The sequence below is a fragment of the Nerophis ophidion genome, linkage group LG13, assembly GCF_033978795.1.
Source record: "Nerophis ophidion isolate RoL-2023_Sa linkage group LG13, RoL_Noph_v1.0, whole genome shotgun sequence".
Classification (NCBI taxonomy): domain Eukaryota; kingdom Metazoa; phylum Chordata; class Actinopteri; order Syngnathiformes; family Syngnathidae; genus Nerophis; species Nerophis ophidion.
Genome location: NC_084623.1, coordinates 56,940,200 through 56,965,324, shown reverse-complemented (window position 1 = coordinate 56,965,324; position 25,125 = coordinate 56,940,200). Strand labels below are relative to the sequence as shown.

At 38.1% G+C, this 25,125-nt stretch overlaps 2 protein-coding genes across 2 annotated transcripts in view; both read right to left on the bottom strand.

Moving 5' to 3' along the window:
- Positions 1 to 290: 290 nt before the first annotated feature.
- On the bottom strand, positions 291 to 1,170 carry LOC133564771 (uncharacterized). The gene is made up of 2 exons (XM_061919259.1): positions 590 to 1,170; positions 291 to 546 (listed from the first exon to the last, which is right to left on the bottom strand). The coding sequence occupies exons 1-2, from the start codon at positions 1,168 to 1,170 to the stop codon at positions 429 to 431; spliced, it is 699 nt and encodes a 232-aa protein (XP_061775243.1). The 3' UTR covers positions 291 to 428.
- Positions 291 to 25,125, bottom strand: part of gucy1a2 (guanylate cyclase 1, soluble, alpha 2) — a 104,858-nt gene continuing 80,023 nt past the window's right edge. The window contains exons 7-9 of the mRNA XM_061919258.1: positions 22,093 to 22,236; positions 5,467 to 5,621; positions 291 to 5,395 (exon numbers count right to left, since the gene is read on the bottom strand). Of these exons, the coding sequence (XP_061775242.1) occupies positions 5,176 to 5,395; positions 5,467 to 5,621; positions 22,093 to 22,236 (519 nt within the window). The 3' untranslated portion in view covers positions 291 to 5,175. The remainder of the gene's footprint in view (positions 5,396 to 5,466; positions 5,622 to 22,092; positions 22,237 to 25,125) is intronic.

The following is a 25,125-nucleotide window of genomic DNA, read 5'->3' as shown; positions in this document are numbered from 1 at the left end:
TGGAAGTTGGACCGCCCAATGGTCGCTTTTCATCGCTAGCTTTAAGCTAATGCTAGCGAGTAAGACCAGATGGCGTTCACTGTCATAGAAGAGCTCGGAACTGGAGTCATGCTGGCGACTTCAAGCCAGAGACGTCTGGTGTCTGGTAAGGCATGATACCAACATACTAAAAGTACTTCCATTGTGGTCCATTTTCTCAAATAAGACCAAATATTACAAATAATCCCGTGTTTGTCTGAGCGCTAAAACGTCACCGAACTGAGAAAATGTTCACTTCTTGACAGCTGTGATGAAATGTTTGGATTTGTTTTATTGATTACAGTTTGCTGTGAGTTAGAAGCAGAAAAAGGCTCTAGTATTTTTTGGCATTATTCTTTTTTTCAAATATTAGCTTTGTTTAAAACTATTTCCTCTTATCTGTCTCTCCTCTACCTCGTCCAACTGCTCCACCATCTACGTTCGTGGTGAGCCAGGACCTGATTCGAGGTGTGCTGTCCTCGTCTTGCGGTCCGGTCCTTCTTGTCCATGAAGACAGTCCGACAGTTCATTGTTAGTTCTGTACCTGTCCATAAAGACAGTCCGACAGTTCTGTTCCCGTCCATGAAGACAGTCCGACAGTTCATGGTTAGTTCTGTTACTGTCCATAAAGACAGTCCGACAGTTTATGGTTAGTTCTGTATCTGTCCATAAAGACAGTCCGACAGTTCTGTTCCCGTCCATGAAGACAGTCCGACAGTTCTGTTCCCGTCCATGAAGACAGTCCGACAGTTCATGGTTAGTTCTGTTACTGTCCATAAAGACAGTCCGACAGTTCTGTTCCCGTCCATAAAGACAGTCCGACAGTTCATGGTTAGTTCTGTTACCGTCCATAAAGACAGTCCGACAGTTCTGTTCCCGTCCATAAAGACAGTCCGACAGTTCATGGTTAGTTCTGTTCCCGTCCATAAAGACAGTACGACAGTTCATGGTTAGTTCTGTACCTTTCCATAAAGACAGTCCGACAGTTCTGTTCCCGTCCATAAAGACAGTTTGACCGTTCATGGTTAGTTCGGTTCCCGTCCATAAACACAGTCCGACAGTTCTGTTACCGTCCATAAAGACAGTCCGACAGTTCTGTTCCCGTCCATAAAGACAGTTTGACCGTTCATGGTTAGTTCTGTTCCCGTCCATAAACACAGTCCGACAGTTCTATTCCCGTCCATAAAGACAGTTCTGTTCCCGTCCATAAAGACAGTCCGACAGTTCCGTTCCCGTCCTTAAAGACAGTCCGACAGTTCTGTTACCGTCCTTAAAGACAGTCCAACAGTTCTGTTCTTGTCCATAAAGACAGTTTGACCGTTCACGGTTAATTCTGTTCCCGTCCATAAAGACAGTTCGACAGTTCTGTTCCCGTCCATAAAGACAGTTCGACAGTTCTGTTCCCGTCCATAAAGACAGTTCGACAGTTCTGTTCCCGTCCATAAAGACAGTTCGACAGTTCTGTTCCCGTCCATAAAGGCAGTTCGACAGTTCTGTTCCCGTCCTTAAAGACAGTCCGACAGTTCTGTTACCGTCCTTAAAGACAGTCCGACAGTTCTGTTACCGTCCTTAAAGACAGTTCGACAGTTCTGTTACCGTCCATAAAGACAGTTCGACAGTTCTGTTCCCGTCCATAAAGACAGTTCGACAGTTCTGTTACCGTCCATAAAGACAGTCCGACAGTTCTGTTACCGTCCATAAAGACAGTTCGACAGTTCTGTTACCGTCCTTAAAGACAGTTCGACAGTTCTGTTACCGTCCTTAAAGACAGTCCGACAGTTCTGTTACCGTCCATAAAGGCAGTTCGACAGTTTTGTTCCCGTCCTTAAAGACAGTTCGACAGTTCTGTTACCGTCCATAAAGACAGTCCGACAGTTCTGTTCCCATCCATAAAGACAGTTCGACAGTTCTGTTACCGTCCATAAAGACAGTCCGACAGTTCTGTTACCGTCCATAAAGACAGTTCGACAGTTCTGTTCCCGTCCTTAAAGACAGTTCGACAGTTCTGTTCCCGTCCTTAAAGACAGTCCGACAGTTCTGTTCCCGTCCTTAAAGACAGTCCGACAGTTCTGTTACCGTCCTTAAAGACAGTCCGACAGTTCTGTTCCCGTCCTTAAAGACAGTCCGACAGTTCTGTTCCCGTCCTTAAAGACAGTCCGACAGTTCTGTTCCCGTCCTTAAAGACAGTCCGACAGTTCTGTTCCCGTCCTTAAAGACAGTCCGACAGTTCTGTTACCGTCCTTAAAGACAGTCCGACAGTTCTGTTCCCGTCCTTAAAGACAGTCCGACAGTTCTGTTCCCGTCCTTAAAGACAGTTCGACAGTTCTGTTCCCGTCCTTAAAGACAGTCCGACAGTTCTGTTCCCGTCCATAAAAACTGTCCGACAGTTCTGTTCCCGTCCATAAAAACTGTCCGACAGTTCTGTTCCCGTCCTTAAAGACAGTCCGACAGTTCTGTTACCGTCCTTAAAGACAGTCCGACAGTTCTGTTCCCGTCCATAAAAACTGTCCGACAGTTCTGTTCCCGTCCTTAAAGACAGTCCGACAGTTCTGTTCCCATCCATAAAGACAGTCCGACAGTTCTGTTCCCATCCTTAAAGACAGTTCGACAGTTCTGTTCCCGTCCATAAAGGCAGTTCGACAGTTCTGTTCCCGTCCTTAAAGACAGTCCGACAGTTCTGTTACCGTCCTTAAAGACAGTCCGACAGTTCTGTTACCGTCCTTAAAGACAGTCCGACAGTTCTGTTCCCGACCTTAAAGACAGTCCGACAGTTCTGTTACCGTCCATAAAGACAGTCCGACAGTTCTGTTCCCGTCCTTAAAGACAGTCTGACAGTTCTGTTCCCGTCCTTAAAGACAGTTCGACAGTTCTGTTACCGTCCATAAAGACAGTCTGACAGTTCTGTTCCCGTCCACGAAGACAGTCCGACAGTTCTGTTCCTGTCCATAAAAACTGTCCGACAGTTCTGTTCCCGTCCATAAAGACAGTCCGACAGATCTGTTCCCGTCCTTAAAGACAGTCCGACAGTTCTGTTACCGTCTTTAAAGACAGTCCGACAGTTCTGTTCCCGTCCTTAAAGACAGTCCGACAGTTCGGTTACCGTCCTTAAAGACAGTCCGACAGTTCGGTTACCGTCCTTAAAGACAGTCCGACAGTTCGGTTACCGTCCTTAAAGACAGTCCGACAGTTCTGTTCCCGTCCATAAAAACTGTCCGACAGTTCTGTTACCGTCCTTAAAGACAGTCCGACAGTTCTGTTCCCGTCCATAAAAACTGTCCGACAGTTCTGTTCCCGTCCTTAAAGACAGTCCGACAGTTCTGTTACCGTCCTTAAAGACAGTCCGACAGTTCTGTTCCCGTCCTTAAAGACAGTCCGACAGTTCTGTTCCCGTCCATAAAGACAGTCCGACAGTCCTGTTCCCGTCCATAAAGACAGTTCGACAGTTCTGTTCCCGTCCTTAAAGACAGTTCGACAGTTCTGTTCCCGTCCATAAAGGCAGTCCGACAGTTCTGTTCCCGTCCTTAAAGACAGTCCGACAGTTCTGTTACCGTCCTTAAAGACAGTCCGACAGTTCTGTTCCCGTCCTTAAAGACAGTCCGACAGTCCTGTTCCCGTCCATAAAGACAGTCCGTCAGTTCTGTTCCCGTCCATAAAAACTGTCCGACAGTTCTGTTACCGTCCATAAAGACAGTCCGACAGTTCTGTTCCCGTCCTTAAAGACAGTCCGACAGTTCTGTTCCCGTCCATAAAAACTGTCCGACAGTTCTGTTACCGTCCATAAAGACAGTCCGACAGTTCTGTTCCCATCCTTAAAGACAGTCCGACAGTTCTGTTACCGTCCTTAAAGACAGTCTGACAGTTCTGTTCCCGTCCTTAAAGACAGTCTGAGAGTTCTGTTCCCGTCCATAAAAACTGTCCGACAGTTCTGTTACCGTCCATAAAGACAGTCCGACAGTTCTGTTCCCATCCTTAAAGACAGTCCGACAGTTCGGTTACCGTCCTTAAAGACAGTCCGACAGTTCTGTTACCGTCCTTAAAGACAGTCCGACAGTTCTGTTCCCGTCCATAAAGACAGTCCGACAGTCCTGTTCCCGTCCATAAAGACAGTTCGACAGTTCTGTTCCCGTCCATAAAGGCAGTCCGACAGTTCTGTTCCCGTCCTTAAAGACAGTCCGACAGTTCTGTTACCGTCCTTAAAGACAGTCCGACAGTTCTGTTCCCGTCCTTAAAGACAGTCCGACAGTCCTGTTCCCGTCCATAAAGACAGTCCGTCAGTTCTGTTCCCGTCCATAAAAACTGTCCGACAGTTCTGTTACCGTCCATAAAGACAGTCCGACAGTTCTGTTCCCGTCCTTAAAGACAGTCCGACAGTTCTGTTCCCGTCCATAAAAACTGTCCGACAGTTCTGTTACCGTCCATAAAGACAGTCCGACAGTTCTGTTCCCATCCTTAAAGACAGTCCGACAGTTCTGTTACCGTCCTTAAAGACAGTCTGACAGTTCTGTTCCCGTCCTTAAAGACAGTCTGACAGTTCTGTTCCCGTCCATAAAAACTGTCCGACAGTTCTGTTACCGTCCATAAAGACAGTCCGACAGTTCTGTTCCCATCCTTAAAGACAGTCCGACAGTTCGGTTACCGTCCTTAAAGACAGTCCGACAGTTCTGTTACCGTCCTTAAAGACAGTCTGACAGTTCTGTTCCCGTCCTTAAAGACAGTCCGACAGTTCTGTTCCCGTCCATAAAGACAGTCTGACAGTTCTGTTCCCGTCCATAAAGACAGTCTGACAGTTCTGTTCCCGTCCACGAAGACAGTCCGACAGTTCTGTTCCCGTCCACAAAGACAGTCTCACCGTTCATGGTTAGTCCTGTAAGTCCTGTGCTAGTAACGACGTCCAATGTCCTGAAGCATCCCAGTTTCTGGCTTAGGACGGTTCTTCTTCTGAAGAGACCTTGTTCTCCCATTCTCAACTTAAAGCCATGTTCAAGTTTCTCCTCTCATTGAGTCCTGGGTAGTGAGTCCATGTGGGAAACGGTCCCCGGGTGACGAAAACCACTATCTTGTCCCGCTCCACAGCTGTGAGCCAGAGTTGTTTTTGCATATCCACAAAGGTGTGTTATTGCTGTCCTGTCGCCTCCTCGGTCCTCAGTAGCCCGCCGCCTACAAACTGGTCTCTCTTAGAAACATGGTCCCGATGCTGTAGGACACCTTCCTCATAGAGGCCGGGGGCGCGGAGCGAGAGCTGGTCAAGGAGGCGTGGCTGTGGGACGTCCCCGCTTCTAGGAAATAACACGTACCTGGAATCTCTGTGGGGAAATTGTCGGGGAGCTCAAGACGCGAACGGGGGACGAAGGAAAAGGTTCGGTCGTCTTTCAGCAACCTGGGCGGAGGAATGGCCGCATGGTGAGTTAGGACCGGGATGTGTGGGAGACGTCCGTCGGGCGAACTTACAGGTAAGTCGTGGGGCTGACGTTGATGCACCTGGGGTGACTTCCGGACTCAAACTTGCTGGCCAGAGTCACGTTGTTCCCGAACAGACAATACCGAGGCATTTTCACTCCGACCACACCGGCCAGGACTGAACCCGTGTGGATGCCGATCCTCAGCTGCACACAAACACCACAAGGGTTTAAAAACCGGGTCATTCAAACTCCATGGTTAATCACTGCCAAAAGTACTCATTGTTGAGTCCTTGTGGGTCAGTGGAACTTGACTCCATTAAACACTGATGACATTTATTAAACAAGACAAGAAGCAAGGAATTAGACAGAGACAGAATTAAATTTGGCTCAATGAGGAGAAACACGTACACCTGTGCCCTTGTGCCCTTGTGCAGTGTTCCACGATCTGACAAAAGGTTGCAAGCCTCCTCTTTTATTTGGACTTTCCCTGAATACATGGAAACAGCGGTTTCTAAGGGACGGGGGTCATAAACAGCCGTCGCCTTTGATTACAACACAGTTCAAAGAAAAGGTTGTAAAAGGTCCGATTTTATTTACAGGTCCTTAATGATAGAAATAATCAATAATCATCACTGACTTTTTATCTACAGGTCCTTAAATATACAAATAGTCAATAATAATCACTGACTATTTTATTTACAAGTCCTTCAAGACAGAAATAGTCAATAATCACTACTGAGATTTTATTCACAGGTCTTTAAAGATATAAATAGTCAATAATCATCACTGACTCTTTTATCTTCAGTTCCTTAAAGATAGAAATAGTAAATAATCATTACTGAGTATTTTATTTAAAAGTCTTTAAAGATAAAAAATAGTCAATCATCAGAGACTATTTTATTTACAGGTCTTTAAAGATATAAATAGTCAATAATCATCACTGACTCTTTTATCTACAGGTCCTTAAAGATATAAATAGTCAATAATCATCACAGACTATTTTATTTACAGGTCCTTCAAGATAGAAATAGTCAATAATCACCTGCGACTATTTTATTTAAGGGTCCTTAAAGATAAAAAATAGACAATAATCATCGCTGACTATTTTATATACAGGTTATTAAAGATAGAAATAGTCAATAATCACCATTGAGTATTTTATCTGCAGGTCCTTAAAGATAGAAATAGTCAATAATCATCACAGACTATTTTATTTACAGGTCCTTAAAGATAAAAATAGTAAACATTCATCACTGACTGTTTTGTCTACAGGTCCTTAAAGATAGAAATAGTCAATAATCATCACAGACTATTTTATTTACAGGTCCTTCAAGATAGAAATAGTCAATAATCACCTGCGACTATTTTATTTAAGGGTCCTTAAAGATAAAAAATAGACAATAATCATCGCTGACTATTTTATATACAGGTTATTAAAGATAGAAATAGTCAATAATCACCATTGAGTATTTTATCTGCAGGTCCTTAAAGATAGAAATAGTCAATAATCATCACAGACTATTTTATTTACAGGTCCTTAAAGATAAAAATAGTAAACATTCATCACTGACTGTTTTGTCTACAGGTCCTTAAAGATAGAAATAATCAATAATCATCACTGACTATTTTATTTACAAGTCCTTAAAGATATAAATAGTCAATAATCATCACTGACTCTTATCTTCAGGTCCTTAAAGATAGAAATAGTAAATAATCATTAATGAGTATTTTATTTACAGGTCCTTAAAGATAGAAATAGTAAATAATCATTAATGAGTATTTTATTTACAGGTCCTTAAAGATAAAAATAGTCAACAGTCATCACTGACTGTTTTGTCTACAGGTCCTTGAAGATAGAAATAATCAATAATCATCACTGACTATTTTATCTACAGGTCCTTAAAAATACAAATAGTCAATGATAATCATTGACTATTTTATTTACAAGTCCTTAAAGATATAAATAGTCAATAATCATCACTGATTCTTTTATCTTCAGGTCCTTAAAGATAGAAATAGTCAATAATCATTACTGAGTATTTTATTTAAAGGTCTTTAAAGATAAAAAATTGTCAATAATCATCACAGACTATTTTATTTACAGGTCCTTGAAGATAAAAAATAGTCAACAATCATCACTGACTGTTTTGTCTACAGGTCCTTAAAGATAGAAATAATTCATAATCATCAGTGACTATTTTATCTACAGGTCTTTAAAGATATAAATAGTCAATAATAATCACTTACTATTTTATTTACAAGTCCTTAAAGATAAAAATAGTCAATAATCATCGCTGACTCTAATCTACAGGTCCTTAAAGATAGAAATAGTCAATAATCATTACTGAGTTTTTTTTTCCAGGTCCTTGAAGATAAAACTAGTCAATAATAATCACAGACTATTTTATTTACAGGTCCTTAAAGATAAAAATAGTCAACAATCATCACTGACTATTTTATCTACAGGTCCTTAAAGATATAAATAGTCAATAATAATCACTGACTATTTTATCTACAGGTCCTTAAAGATATAAAAAGTCAATAATCAGCACTGACTCTTTTATCTACAGGTCCTTAAAGATATAAATAGTCAATAATAATCACTGACTTTTTTATTTACAGGTCCTTAAAGATATAAATAGTCAATAATTATCTGCAACTATTTAATTCACAGGTCCTTAAAGATAGAAATAGTCAATAATCTCCTACGACTATTTTATTTACAGGTCCTTAAAGATATAAATAGTCAATAATCATCACTGACTCTTTTATTTACAAGTCCTTAAAGATATAAATAGTCAATAATCATCACTGACTATTTTATCTACAGGTCTTTAAAGATAGAAATAGTCAATAATCATCACTGACTATTTTATTTACAAGTCCTTAAAGATATAAATAGTCAATAATCATCACTGACTCTTTTATCTACAAGTCCTTAAAGATAGAAATGGTCAATAATAATTACTGAGTATTTTATTTACAGGTCCTTAAAGATAAAACTAGTCAATAATCATAACAGACTGTTTTATTTAAGGGTCCTTAAAGATAAAACTAGTCAATAATCATCGCTGACTATTTTATTAACAGGTCATTAAAGATAGAAATAGTCAATAATCACCTGCGACTATTTTATTTACAGGTTCTTAAAGATAGAAATAGTCAATAATCACCAGTGAGTATTTTATCTGCAGGTCCTTAAAGATAGAAATGGTCAATAATCATCACTGACTATTTTATCTACAGGTCCTTAAAGATAAAAATAGTCAATAATAATCACTGACTCTTTTATCTACAGGTCCTTAAAGATATAAATAGTCAATAATAATCACTGACTCTTTTATCTACAGGTCCTTAAAGATAAAAATAGTCAATAATAATCACTGACTCTTTTATCTACAGGTCCTTAAAGATATAATAAATAGTCAATAATAATCACTGACTCTTTTATCTGCAGGTCCTTAAAGGCAAATGGAATCTTTTCCTGGCCGAGGCCTCCTGCACACGGCGAGCAGCCCAGTAGATTCCTAATGATCTAGCAGAAGAGCATCTCGTCGCCTTGGCAACGCACGCAAGTGTGTGCATGCCAGCACACTGCGAGGTCGCCATGGCAACAGCAGGGGATGGGGTTAGTGAGGCGGAGGGAACAGAGAGCACAGAAATGGAGATATCATTAGCCGGCTAAAACCTGGAGAGCACGTCGGAGAACTTTATGTCACATCCTCCTGCAGCCACCATTTTAGTGTGTAAGACTCTTTATTTACTTTTGTCTGCGCTGGCAAGATGACACTTTTGTTGTGTTGTTTGTCAACAAGTTGAATGTTGTTGTGGTTGTTTGTCAACAAGTTGAATGTTGAAAGTTGTTGTGGTTGTTTGTCAACAAGTTGAATGTTGGAAGTTGTTGTGGTTGTTTGTCAACAAGTTGAATGTTGGAAGTTGTTGTGGTTGTTTGTCAACAAGTTGAATGTTGGAAGTTGTTGTGGTTGTTTGTCAACAAGTTGAATGTTGGAAGTTGTTGTGGTTGTTTGTCAACAAGTTGAATGTTGATGTGGTTGTTTGTCAACAAGTTGAATGTTGATGTGGTTGTTTGTCAACAAGTTGAATGTTGAAAGTTGATGTGGTTGTTTGTCAACAAGACAGCATCAGAAGCACAGCAAGTTGAATGGAAGCAACAACCACTGCAATCAACCTGATATCACGTGGGAAAAGACAACATCACACAGCAAACAAACACACTACTACTACTAATACCACTACTACTACTACTACTACTACTACCACTACTACTACTACTACTACTACTACTACTACAATGAGGGAATAATGAACACTACTACTACTACTACTACTACTACTACTACTACTACTACTACTACTACTACTACTACTACTACTACTACTACTACTACTACTACTACTACTACTACTACTACTACTACTACTACTACTACTACTACTACTACTACTACTACTACTACTACTACTACTACTACTACTACTACTACTACTACTACTACTACTACTACTACTACTACTACTAGGGGCGGCATAGCTCGGTTGGTAGAGTGGCCGTGCCAGCAACTTGAGGGTTGCAGGTTCAATTCCCGCTTGTGCCATCCTAGTTACTGCCGTTGTGTCCTTGGGCAAGACACTTTACCCACCTGCTCCCAGTGCCACCCACACTGGTTTGAATGTAACTTAGATATTGGGTTTCACTATGTAAAGCGCATTGAGTCACTTGAGAAAAGCGCTATATAAAATATTATTCATATTATATACAATGAGGGAATAATGAACACTACTACTACTACTACTACTACTACTACTACTACTACTACTACTACTACTACAATGAGGGAATAATGAACACTACTACTACTACTACTACTACTACTACTACTACAATGAGGGAATAATGAACACTACTACTACTACTACTACTACTACTACCACTACTACTACTACTACTACTACTACTACTACAATGAGGGAATAATGAACACTACTACTACTACTACTACTACTACTACTACTACCACTACTACTACTACTACTACTACAATGAGGGAATAATGAACACTACTACTACTACTACTACTACTACTACTACTACAATGAGGGAATAATGAACACTACTACTACTACTACTACTACTACTACTACTACTACTACTACTACCACTACCACTACTACTACTACTACTACTACAATGAGGGAATAATGAACACTACTACTACTACTACTACTACTACTACTACAATGAGGGAATAATGAACACTACTACTACTACTACTACTACTACTACTACTACTACTACAATGAGGGAATAATGAACACTACTACTACTACTACTACTACTACTACTACTACTACAATGAGGGAATAATGAACACTACTACTACTACTACTACTACTACTACTACTACTACTACTACAATGAGGGAATAATGAACACTACTACTACTACTACTACTACTACTACTACTACTACTACTACTACTACTACTACTACTACTACAATGAGGGAATAATGAACACTACTACTACTACTACTACTACTACTACTACTACCACTACTACTACTACTACTACTACTACTACAATGAGGGAATAATGAACACTACTACTACTACTACTACCACTACAACGAGGGAATAATGAACACTACTACTACTACTACTACTAATACTACTACTACTACTACTACTACTACTACAATGAGGGAATAATGAACACTACTACTACTACTACTACTACTACTACCACTACAACGAGGGAATAATGAACAACACTACTACTACTACTACTACTACAACTACTACTACTACTACTACTACTACTACAATGAGGGAATAATGAACAACACTACTACTACTACTACTACTACAACGAGGGAATAATGAACACTACTACTACTACTACTACTACTACTTTACTACTACTACAACGAGGGAATAATGAACACTACTACTACTACTACTACTACTTTACTACTACTACCACCACCACTACTACAACTACTACTACTACTACTACAACGAGGGAATAATGAACACTACTACTACTACTACTACTACTACTACTACTACTACAACGAGGGAATAATGAACAACACTACTACTACTACTACTACTACTACTACTACTACTACTACTACAATGAGGGAATAATGAACACTACTACTACTACTACTACTACTTTACTACTACTACAACGAGGGAATAATGAACACTACTACTACTACTACTACTACTTTACTACTACTACCACCACCACTACTACAACTACTACTACTACTACTACAACGAGGGAATAATGAACACTACTACTACTACTACTACTACTACTACAACGAGGGAATAATGAACAACACTACTACTACTACTACTACTACTACTACTACTACTACTACTACAATGAGGGAATAATGAACACTACTACTACTACTACTACTACTACTACCACTACAACGAGGGAATAATGAACAACACTACTACTACTACTACTACTACTACAACGAGGGAATAATGAACACTACTACTACTACTACTTTACTACTACTACCACCACCACTACTACAACTACTACTACTACTACTACAACGAGGGAATAATGAACACTACTACTACTACTACTACTACTACTACTACTACTACAACGAGGGAATAATGAACAACACTACTACTACTACTACTACTACTACTACTACAATGAGGGAATAATGAACACTACTACTACTACTACTACTACTACTACCACTACAACGAGGGAATAATGAACAACACTACTACTACTACTACTACTACTACTACCACTACAACGAGGGAATAATGAACAACACTACTACTACTACTACTACTACTACTACTACTACTACTACTACTACAATGAGGGAATAATGAACACTACTACCACTACTACTACTACTACTACCACTACAACGAGGGAATAATGAACAACACTACTACTACTACTACTACTACTACAACTACTACTACTACTACTACAATGAGGGAATAATGAACACTACTACTACTACTACTACTACTACTACTACCACTACAACGAGGGAATAATGAACAACACTACTACTACTACTACTACTACTACTACAACGAGGGAATAATGAACACTACTACTACTACTACTACTACTACTACTTTACTACTACTACCACCACCACTACTACAACTACTACTACTACTACTACAACGAGGGAATAATGAACACTACTACTACTACTACTACTACTACTACTACAACGAGGGAATGATGAACAACACTACTACTACTACTACTTTACTACTACTACCACCACCACTACTACAACTACTACTACTATTACAACGAGGGAATAATGAACACTACTACTACTACTACAACGAGGGAATAATGAACAACACTACTACTACTACTACTACTACTTTACTACTACTACCACCACCACTACTACTACAACTACTACTACTACTACAACGAGGGAATAATGAACAACACTACTACTACTACTACTTTACTACTACTACCACCACCACTACTACAACTACTACTACTACTACGACGAGGGAATAATGAACAACACTACTACTATTACTACTACTACTACTACAACGAAGGAATAATGAACAACACTACTACTACTACTACAACGAGGGAATAATGAACAACACTACTACTACTACTACTACTACAACGAGGGAATAATGAACAACACTACTACTACTACTACTACTACTACTACTACAACGAGGGAATAATGAACAACACTACTACTACTACTACTACAAGGGAATAATGAACAACACTACTACTACTACTACTACTACTACTACTACTACTACAACGAGGGAATAATGAACAACACTACTACTACCACTACTACAAGGGAATAATGAACAACACTACTACTACTACTACTACTACTACTACTACTACTACTACTACTACGAGGGAATAATGAACAACACTACTACTACTACTACTACTACTACTACTACTACTACTACTACGAGGGAATAATGAACAACACTCGAACCATCGAAGCACATGCAATCTCTTCATTAGCTAGCGCTAACATAATCAGTGACAAGACTCAACAGCTGCTGTGACTGTCGGAACATTGCTGGTCTGAGCTAACAAACACAGCTGAGCTAATGCTGCTCTGTCAGTGCGCTGAGGTACTCTCGCCTGTAAATAGACCCCCCTTTTAGAGCAGTTGATCTGCCATTTCTTTACTGCTCTGCCCCCCTCTCCTTCGTGGAGAGGGGGGAAGATTTGGTGACCACAGATGAGGCGCTAGCTGTCCAAAGTCGGGACTCGGGGTAGGTGGACCACTCATCAGTTGGGGACATCTCTGTGCTGCTGACCTGTCCCTACTCAAGATGATCTCCTGCTGGACCCACTATGGACTGGACTCTCACACTATTATGTTAGATCCACTATGGACTGGACTCTCACACTATTATGTTAGATCTGCTATGGACTGGACTCTCACTATTATGTTAGGTCCACTATGGACTGGACTCTCTATATTATGTTAGATCTGCTATGGACTGGACTCTCACACTATTATGTTAGATCTGCTATGGACTGGACTCTCACTATTATGTTAGGTCCACTATGGACTGGACTCTCAATATTATGTTAGATCTGCTATGGACTGGACTCTCACACTATTATGTTGGATCCACTATGGACTGGACTCTCACTATTATGTTAGATCCACTATGGACTGGACTTTCACACTATTATGTTAGATCCACTATGGACTGGACTCTCACTATTATGTTAGATCCACTATGGACTGGACTCTCACACTATTATGTTAGATCCACTATGGACTGGACTCTAACTATTATGTTAGATCCACTATGGACTGGACTCTCACACTATTATGTTAGATCCACTATGGACTGGACTCTCACTATTATGTTAGATCCACTATGGACTGGACTCTCCCTATTATGTTAGATCCACTATGGACTGGACTCTCACTATTATGTTAGATCCACTATGGACTAGACTCTCACTATTATGTTAGATCCACTATGGACTGGACTCTCACTATTATGTTAGATCCACTATGGACTGGACTCTCACACTATTATGTTAGATCCACTATGGACTGGACTCTCACACTATTATGTTAGATCCACTATGGACAGGACTCCCACACTATTATGTTAGATCCACTATGGACTGGACTCTCACACTATTATGTTAGATCCACTATGGACTGGACTCTCACTATTATGTTAGATCCACTATGGACTGGACTCTCACTATTATGTTAGGTCCACTATGGACTGGACTCTCACTATTATGTTAGATCCACTATGGACTGGACTCTCACTATTATGTTAGATCCACAATGGACTGGACTCTCACACTATTATGTTAGATCCACTATGGACTGGACTCCCACACTATTATGTTAGATCCACTATGGACTGGACTCTCTCACTATTATGTTAGATCCACTATGGACTGGACTCTCACTATTATGTTAGATCCACTATGGACTAGACTCTCACTATTATGTTAGATCCACAATGGACTGGACTCTCACACTATTATGTTAGATCCACTATGGACTGGACTCTCACACTATTATGTTAGATCCACTATGGACTGGACTCTCTCACTATTATGTTAGATCCACTATGGACTGGACTCTCACTATTATGTTAGATCCACTATGGACTAGACTCTCACTATTATGTTAGATCCAGTATGGACTGGACTCTCACTATTATGTTAGATCCACAATGGACTGGACTCTCACACTATTATGTTAGATCCACTATGGACTGGACTCCCACACTATTATGTTAGATCCACTATGGACTGGACTCTCACTATTATGTTAGATCCACTATGGACTAGACTCTCACTATTATGTTAGATCCAGTATGGACTGGACTCTCACTATTATGTTAGATCCACTATGGACTGGACTCTCACTATTATGTTAGATCCACTATGGACTGGACTCTCACTCTTATGTTAGATCCACTATGGACTGGACTCTCACTATTATGTTAGATCCACTATGGACTGGACTCTCACTATTATGTTAGATCCACTATGGACTGGACTCTCACACTATTATGTTAAATCCACTATGGACTGGACTCTCACACTATTATGTTAGATCCACTATGGACTGGACTCTCACTATTATGTTAGATCCACTATGGACTGGACTCTCACTATTATGTTAGATCCACTATGGACTGGACTCTCACTATTATGTTAGGTCCACTATGGACTGGACTCTCACTATTATGTTAGATCCACTATGGACTGGACTCTCACTATTATGTTAGATCCACTATGGACTGGACTCTCACTATTATGTTAGATCCACTATGGACTGGACTCTCACTATTATGTTGGATCCACTATGGACTGGACTCTCACTATTATGTTAGATCCACTATGGACTGGACTCTCTCACTATTATGTTAGATCCACTATGGACTGGACTCTCACTATTATGTTAGATCCACTATGGACTGGACTCTCACTATTATGTTAGATCCACTATGGACTGGACTCTCACTATTATGTTGGATCCACTATGGACTGGACTCTCACTATTATGTTAGATCCACTATGGACTGGACTCTCACACTATTATGTTAGATCCACTATGGACTGGACTCTCACTATTATGTTAGATCCACTATGGACTGGACTCTCACTATTATGTTAGATCCACTATGGACTGGACTCTCACTATTATGTTAGATCCACTATGGACTGGACTCTCACTATTATGTTAGATCCACTATGGACTGGACTCTCACTATTATGTTAGATCCACTATGGACTGGACTCTCACTATTATGTTAGATCCACTATGGACTGGACTCTCACTATTATGTTAGATCCACTATGGACTGGACTCTCACACTATTATGTTAGATCCACTATGGACTGGACTCACACTATTATGTTAGATCCACTATGGACTGGACTCTCACTATTATGTTAGATCCACTATGGACTGGACCCTCACTATTATGTTAGATCCACTATGGACTGGACTCTCACTATTATGTTAGATCCACTATGGACTGGACTCTCACTATTATGTTAGATCCACTATGAACTGGACTCTCACTATTATGTTAGATCCACTATGGACTGGACTCCCACACTATTATGTTAGATCCACTATGGACTGGACTCTCACTATTATGTTAGATCCACTATGGACTGGACTCTCACACTATTATGTTAGATCCACTATGGACTGGACTCTCACTATTATGTTAGATCCACTATGGACTGGACTCTCACACTATTATGTTAGATCCACTATGGACTGGACTCTCACTATTATGTTAGATCCACTATGGACTGGACTCTCACTATTATGTTAGATCCACTATGGACTAGACTCTCACTATTATGTTAGATCCACTATGGACTGGACTCTCACTATTATGTTAGATCCACTATGGACTAGACTCTCACTATTATGTTAGATCCACTATGGACTGGACTCCCACACTATTATGTTAGATCCACTATGGACTGGACTCTCACTATTATGTTAGATCCACTATGGACTGGACTCTCACACTATTATGTTAGATCCACTATGGACTGGACTCTCACTATTATGTTAGATCCACTATGGACTGGACTCTCACTATTATGTTAGATCCACAATGGACTGGACTCTCACTATTATGTTAGATCCACTATGGACTGGACTCTCACACTATTATGTTAGATCCACTATGGACTGGACTCTCACTATTATGTTAGATCTACTATGGACTGGACTCTCACTATTATGTTAGATCCACTATGGACTAGACTCTCACTATTATGTTAGATCCACTATGGACTGGACTCTCTCACTATTATGTTAGATCCACTATGGACTGGACTCTCACTATTATATTAGATCCACTATGGACTGGACTCTCACACTATTATGTTAGATCCACTATGGACTGGACTCTCACTATTATGTTAGATCCACTATGGACTGGACTCTCACTATTATATTAGATCCACTATGGACTGGACTCACACTATTATGTTAGATCCACTATGGACTGGACTCTCACTATTATGTTAGATCCACTATGGACTGGACTCTCACTATTATGTTAGATCCACTATGGACTGGACTCTCACTATTATGTTAGATCCACTATGGACTGGACTCTCACACTATTATGTTAGATCCACTATGGACTGGACTCTCACACTATTATGTTAGATCCACTATGGACTGGACTCTCACACTATTATGTTAGATCCACTATGGACAGAGAGAGTGCTTGACAAGTATGTTGTCCTCTGAATGTGTTTCATGTTAATCAGCAATCGTCCACACACTTCTTGCTGCTGGTGAAAGTTACAATCAGGAGCATCAACATCTATAATAATAATACATGGATTATTGATTATTTTGAAATAATATCAAAAAACTAAAGCAACCTGATAGCTACATTTTTGTCTTAGTTTTTGTTTGGTGGACAAAAGTTGTTAGGACATATTTGGTGTTAAAAGGGAACTGCACTGCAACAAAACATGTTTCCATCCATCCTCTTCTGCTTATCCGAGGTCGGGTCGCGGGGGCAGCAGCCTAAGCCACTTGGTCCAGCTCCTCCCGGGAGACATAGTCTTCCCAACGTGTCCTGGGTCTTCCCCGTGCCCTCCTAGTACATATGTTTAATATGTTTATGGAGGTTAATTTGTGTCTTTTTTACAAAAGCTTTTTTTTTTTTTGCACTGAATTTATGTCACTGAATTTTTGCGTTTGAATTTATTTATTTATTTTTTTTTACATCAAATTATGCTGACAATTTCATTGAAAAAAAATTGTGTGTAAAAATAATAAAAGAAATGTAAATGATGTTGTATTATGCCCAGGTAGTCCAGTTACTACCTTTTTATGCGGTTTTCTCAGGGTCCTTAATGAGAGAAAAAGTCAATAATGATCGCTGACTATTTTATTTACAGGTCCTTAAAGATGAAAATAGTCAATAATCATCATTGACTATTTTATCTACAGGTCCTTAAAGATAGAAATAGTCAATAATCACCTGCGACTATTTTATTCACAGGTCCTTAAGGATAAAAATAGTCAATAATCATCACTGACTATTTTATTTACAGGTCCTTAAAGATAAAAATAGTCGATATTCATCACAGACTATTTTATTCACAGGTCCTTGAAGATGAAAATAGTCAATTATCATCACTGACTATTTTAATTTACAGGTCCTTAAAGATAAAAATTGTCTATAATCATCACAGACTATTTTATTTACAGGTCCTTAAAGATAGAAATAGTCAATAATCATTACTGACTATATTATTTACAGGTCTTTAAAGATAGAAATAGTCAAAAATTATCAGCGACTATTTTATTCACAGGTCCTTAAAGATAGAAATAGTCAATAATCTCCTACGACTATTTTTTTCACAGTTCCTTGAAGATAAAAAAATAGTCAATTATATCACAGACTAATTTATTCACAGGTCCTTAAAGATAGAAATAGTTAATAATCACTTGCGACAATTTTATTCACAGGTCCATAAAGATAGAAATAGTCAATAATCACCTGCAACTATTTATAGGTCTTTAAAGTCTTTAAAATTGTCAATAATCATCACTGACTATTTTATTCACAGGCCCTTAAAGATAAAAATAGTCAATTATCATCACTGACTATTTTATTTTATTTCCTTATAGAGAAAAGCGATATGAAGAAATTGTAGATAAAAGAGGACATTTTTAGTTTTAGTTTCAGTTTAATTGATTTTTTTCCCCCAAAGGGACTGTAGTAAGACCCAGGTGGTCTGTAAATGATGCAAGGCTAACACCGCACCACCTTAGCTCACCCTTTAGAGCACAGCTCTGACTTACTGCCACTAAACCTGCAGAAAGTACTTCTTCTCAGGTTTCTCTGTTTACATTTTCACACTTTGCACTATTTTCTTACACTTTATGAAGCATTTCTTACACATTCCTTAATTTTCAGAGCTTATTGTTAAGTGTTTAATTTTATTTTACTATTTTGTTTACATTGCTTGACTGTTTTCCACGCTGTAATGCTGTATAATAGACTGTATTTATATTATTCACATGTAAATAATGCTGTATAATAGACTGTATTTATATTATTCACATGTGAATAATGCTGTATAATAGACTGTATTTATATTATTTACATGTGAATAATGCTGTATAATAGACTGTATTTATATTATTCACATGTGAATAATGCTGTATAATAGACTGTATTTATATTATTCACATGTGAATAATGCTGTATAATAGACTGTATTTATATTATTCACATGTGAATAATGCTGTATAATAGACTGTATTTATATTATTTACATGTGAATAATGCTGTATAATAGACTGTATTTATATTATTAACGTGTGAATAATGCTGTATAATAGACTGTATTTATGTTATTCACATGTGAATAATGCTGTATAATAGACTGTATTTATATTATTCACATGTGAATAATGCTGTATAACAGACTGTATTTATATTATTTACATGTAAATAATGCTGTATAATAGACTGTATTTATGTTATTCACATGTGAATAATGCTAAATAATAATCTGTATTTATATTATTCACATGTGAATAATGCTGTATAATAGACTGTATTTATATTATTCCCATGTGAATAATGCTGTATAATAGACTGTATTTATATTATTTACATGTGAATAATGCTGTATAATAGACTGTATTTATATTATTCACATGCCAATAAAGCTCTATAATAAACTGTATTTATATTATTTACATGTGAATAATGTATAATAATTCACATTTGAATAATGCTCTAAAATAAACTGTATTTATATTATCTACATGTGAATAATTCTGTATAAAAGACTGTATTTATATTAATCACATGTGAATAACGCTCTATAATAGACTGTATGTACATTAATCACATGTGAATAACGCTCTATAATAGACTGTATTTATATTATTTACATGTGAATAATGCTGTATAATAGACTGTATTTATATTATTTACATGTGAATAATGCTGTATAATAGACTGTATTTATATTATTCACATGCCAATAAAGCTCTATAATAAACTGTATTTATATTATTTACATGTGAATAATGTATAATAATTCACATTTGAATCATGCTCTATAATAAACTGTATTTATATTATTTACATGTGAATAATGCTGTATAATAGACTGTATTTATATTATTCACATGCCAATAAAGCTCTATAATAAACTGTATTTATATTATTTACATGTGAATAATGTATAATAATTCACATTTGAATCATGCTCTATAATAAACTGTATTTATATTATTTACATGTGAATAATGCTGTATAATAGACTGTATTTATATTATTCACATGCCAATAAAGCTCTATAATAAACTGTATTTATATTATTTACATGTGAATAATGTATAATAATTCACATTTGAATAATGCTCTAAAATAAACTGTATTTATATTATCTACATGTGAATAATGCTGTATAAAAGACTGTATGTACATTAATCACATGTGAATAACGCTCTATAATAGACTGTATTTATATTATTTACATGTGAATAATGCTGTATAATAGACTGTATTTATATTATTTACATGTGAATAATGCTGTATAATAGACTGTATTTATATTATTCACATGCCAATAAAGCTCTATAATAAACTGTATTTATATTATTTACATGTGAATAATGTATAATAATTCACATTTGAATCATGCTCTATAATAAACTGTATTTTTATTAATCACATGTGAATAATGCTGTATAATAGACTGTATTTATATTATTCACATGTGAATAATGCTGTATAATAGACTGTATTTATATTATTCACATTTAAAAACACCTAAGTGTTTATTGCCTATTATAAGCGAACTGTGGTGCTGAATTCCCCCCCAGGGATCAATAAAGTACTTTCTATTCCATTTCCTTTCTGCCTCGACAGCTGAGGGATTATAATCAGAGGATTTAATATACTTTTCTCCAGATCCTTATTCTCAATAGGTCATAAAAAAGACGAATAATCACCGATATCGACCAACATAAAACCAAATGTGTCTAAAAAGGCTGTGTCATGTTCTGGTCCAACATAAAGATTACTGATAGGCGAATGTGAAGTGAAGAAAAAGGAGGCGGGGCAATAAGTCATGTGACAGTGACAGTACACAATCATCTGGCCCTTCTATCGGGAATAGACAACAGGATTAAATAAGAAAGCGGCTATAATCGCACACACACACACACACACACACACACACACACACACACACACACACACACACACACACACACACATTGCCCTGCTGTTGCTGTTATTGTGTTTTGAAATCTAAAGTAATCCAAAGCTGGCAGTACATAAATCTGGTGTTGTATTGGCCGGTGATTCTCAAACTGTAGTACCTGGTTCACTCTGCCAATGTTCAGTTTTTCTTATGAAATTTTGACTTGCGTTAAGCACAATTACGACTTTTATTATAATACTGCAAATATATACGTTTTTCCTGTGAAATTGGGACCCTTTTTTGGAGAAATTCCAACTCATTTTTCACAACCAGCTTTGTTTATATTTGCAGCTCGCACTCAGTGTCCAACAGCGGTTGTGTGCTGCGTGACGGCGGGGACAAGTCTCACCTTGATAGGCCTTCCGTCGGGGGTCAGCACCTCCTCGGAGAGCTCCATCATCTTCAGAGCCATGAGAGCGATGGGCTTGGCGTGACTGTCCACCTTCTTGTGCAGACCTCCCGCCACACAGTAGGCGTCGCCTATGGTTTCTATCTGTGGGGGCAAAGGAGCCTTTATTGAGATCTTGGACACGCATTTCACGTTGTCGACATTTGCATTTGGAAATAAGTATCTAAATTATAGTTCTTATTCAACTTTGTTGCCCCAAGTCAAAGGCTTGGAAAATTCCATTGTGTACGATGGGAGGAGACGGTAGGGGTTATCTATTTCGATCCAAGCTCGATCCAGGACCAGTAAAAGCCCGAGGCATCTTTTTCTTTTGTGTTAATGTGACTGTAGTGGATAATTTCTGTCCTAGGGTTACCTCTAAACTGAATGCATTGGGAGGGACACGACATAAGAGGTCAAGACCAAGTTGTGGGGTGACATTTGTACATTGGACAGTTATATAAGTTATGTTAGAAATCCGGCCACCATGGAGCGTAGTGAAGTGAAGTGAATTATATTTATATAGCGCTTTTTGCACCATCTTTTGTCCCATGAGACACTTTCTGTAATCACATCGATTCAATCCAACTTTGTATTATCTGATTGTGAGTAGTGAAGTGAATTATATTTATATAGCGCTTTTTCTCTAGTGAGTCAAAGCGCTTTAACATAGTGAAACCCAATATCGAAGTTACATTCAAACCAGTGTGGGTGGCACTGGGAGCAGGTGGGTAAAGTGTCTTGCCCAAGGACACAACGGCAGTGACTCGGGTGGCAGAAGCGGGAATCGAACCTGCAACCCTCAAGTTGCTGGCGCGGCCGCTCTACCAACCGAGCTAAACCGCTCCATAAATAAGAAAGGAAGACCAAGCCTGATGTGCGCTCTTATTAATTACTTTCACGAGGGTGCACCATCTTTCGTCCCATGAGACACTTTCTGTAATCATATCGATTCAATCCAACTTTGTATCATCTGATTGTGAGTAATTAATACTGTTGTAACAAACTCTATTGTTCCTGTTGAAGATTCTGACTTTTCCACCACATGACCGAAAACAATGGCTGATTACATACCCCGCATTCCTTTAGAAACAGCTGTTGCTATGTAAACAGGGAAAGTCCATTAAAAAAAGAGCGTCCTGGAGACTATACAAGAGTACAACCCAAGCGTCTCTCTTCAAAGTGAGCCAAATTTAATTATGTCTCTGTTTAATTCCTTGTTTCTTGTCTCGTTTAATAGATGTCGTCAGTGTTTGAACCTGCCAGTGTGTAACGTCTATTTAAGTCGAAGGGCAGAATACGGGAGTTTCCGAGTCACTATTGCCTCATGTTTAAATCCATAAAAGGTAGTAGAAGTTGCCTAATTCAGTCGGCATACAACTCTGCAACTTTTATGTCTTGTGATTATGTTTTGTTTAGTTATGTTCTGTTTTGCTTAAGGACTCCATTGTTTCCTAATTTTTGCACTTCCTTGTGTGCATTGTTACCATGCCAACCAATTAGTTTCACCTGTCATGTCACGCACCTGATTTCTTTTGACTCACGCACCTGTTCAATCACATATTTAAACCGAAAGTTGCCAGGAAGTTAGCCTGGCAACTTTCATGCCATGCTACCTCTGATACTGGCCATAGTTTTGCTTCTTGCCATGCCATGTAAGTTTTTGTTTTTTTGGATCCGTCGGACGGCCTGCTTGGAGAAACTTGGAACTCCCGTAGTCGTTGGTCTGTCCTGATGGCGAGAGTGATGAGGTCGTCCAGGTTCGCGGGTAAGTCCATGTGTAGGAAAACGACTATCTGTCAAGGCGTGGACTTTGGGGTTTGTTTTCCCGGAAGGCAAAGGAAAGTTGGCATGAAGGTAGGGACATACTTATTTATTACCATAAAGAAGGAACAAATGGCGCGCACAAGGCGGAACTACAAAAACTTGGCTAATAAAACCAAACTTGCACAAAGGCAGAAACTATGAACATGTGACAAAACCCGATAACTGTGACATAAATGGCGGCGACTACTTGTTGCAGAATTCTTTCCCAAAGTCAAAGTTGCAAACGTTGGCCGGAAGGAAAAGAACAGAGGCATCGGGTCAGGAAGAAACCAGGTGAAAAGGCAGAGACAGACAGTTCTCATGGGAGCGGCGGAGTCGTTTAGACAGTAACCATGGCGACGTCATCGCACCATTTCCTCACTGTGTCCAGCCGTGTTTGTGTTACACCATATATCTTCCCCACACCTACTTTAATATATCTGCAGGGACTGGAGAAGGAGTTTACTCTCAGTCACTTTTCCTCTGTGTGGATTATATATTGTTATAGAAATTATAATATATATGTATACTTTTTTTCCACCAAATAAAGATATTTTTAGAGGAATACATTTCTGGATGAAACGCGTAAGAACTGATTAAAAAATATAAGTAGTGTTAATTTTTTGGGGACAAATTCTTGCAATAAAAACATTGAAAAAATATGATTGTTTTTACTATTATTTTTATTATTATTGACACTGTTGCTTGTTTTAATCAGATTTAAAATTAATTTACAATTTTCAAGAACCAAATTAAAAACATACATGTTTTTATTGCCAACTATTTGAATAAAAACATAAAAAAAATAGTATTTGTATTACTATCAATATCATTATTATTATTATTATTATTACTACTACTATCATTGATTCAGTTGCTTTTATTCATTCCGATTCAAAATCAATTTACAATTTTTGAGAATTTAGTAACAAATTTTAACTGTTGCATTCTTTAAGGAATCACTTTTTGGATTATAAATAATTAAAAACTACTATTGATATTATTATTATTAGTTGCTTTTATTTATTCTAATTCAAAATTTAGTAATAATTTTCAAGAATCTATTAAAAAAAAATTGGTGGGGATTTTTTTTCTATTGCCAAATTTTAGGAATAAAAACATTAAAAAATATATACTCATTATTATTACTATTATATATTCATTTATTGTGTTTCAAAATCATTTTAC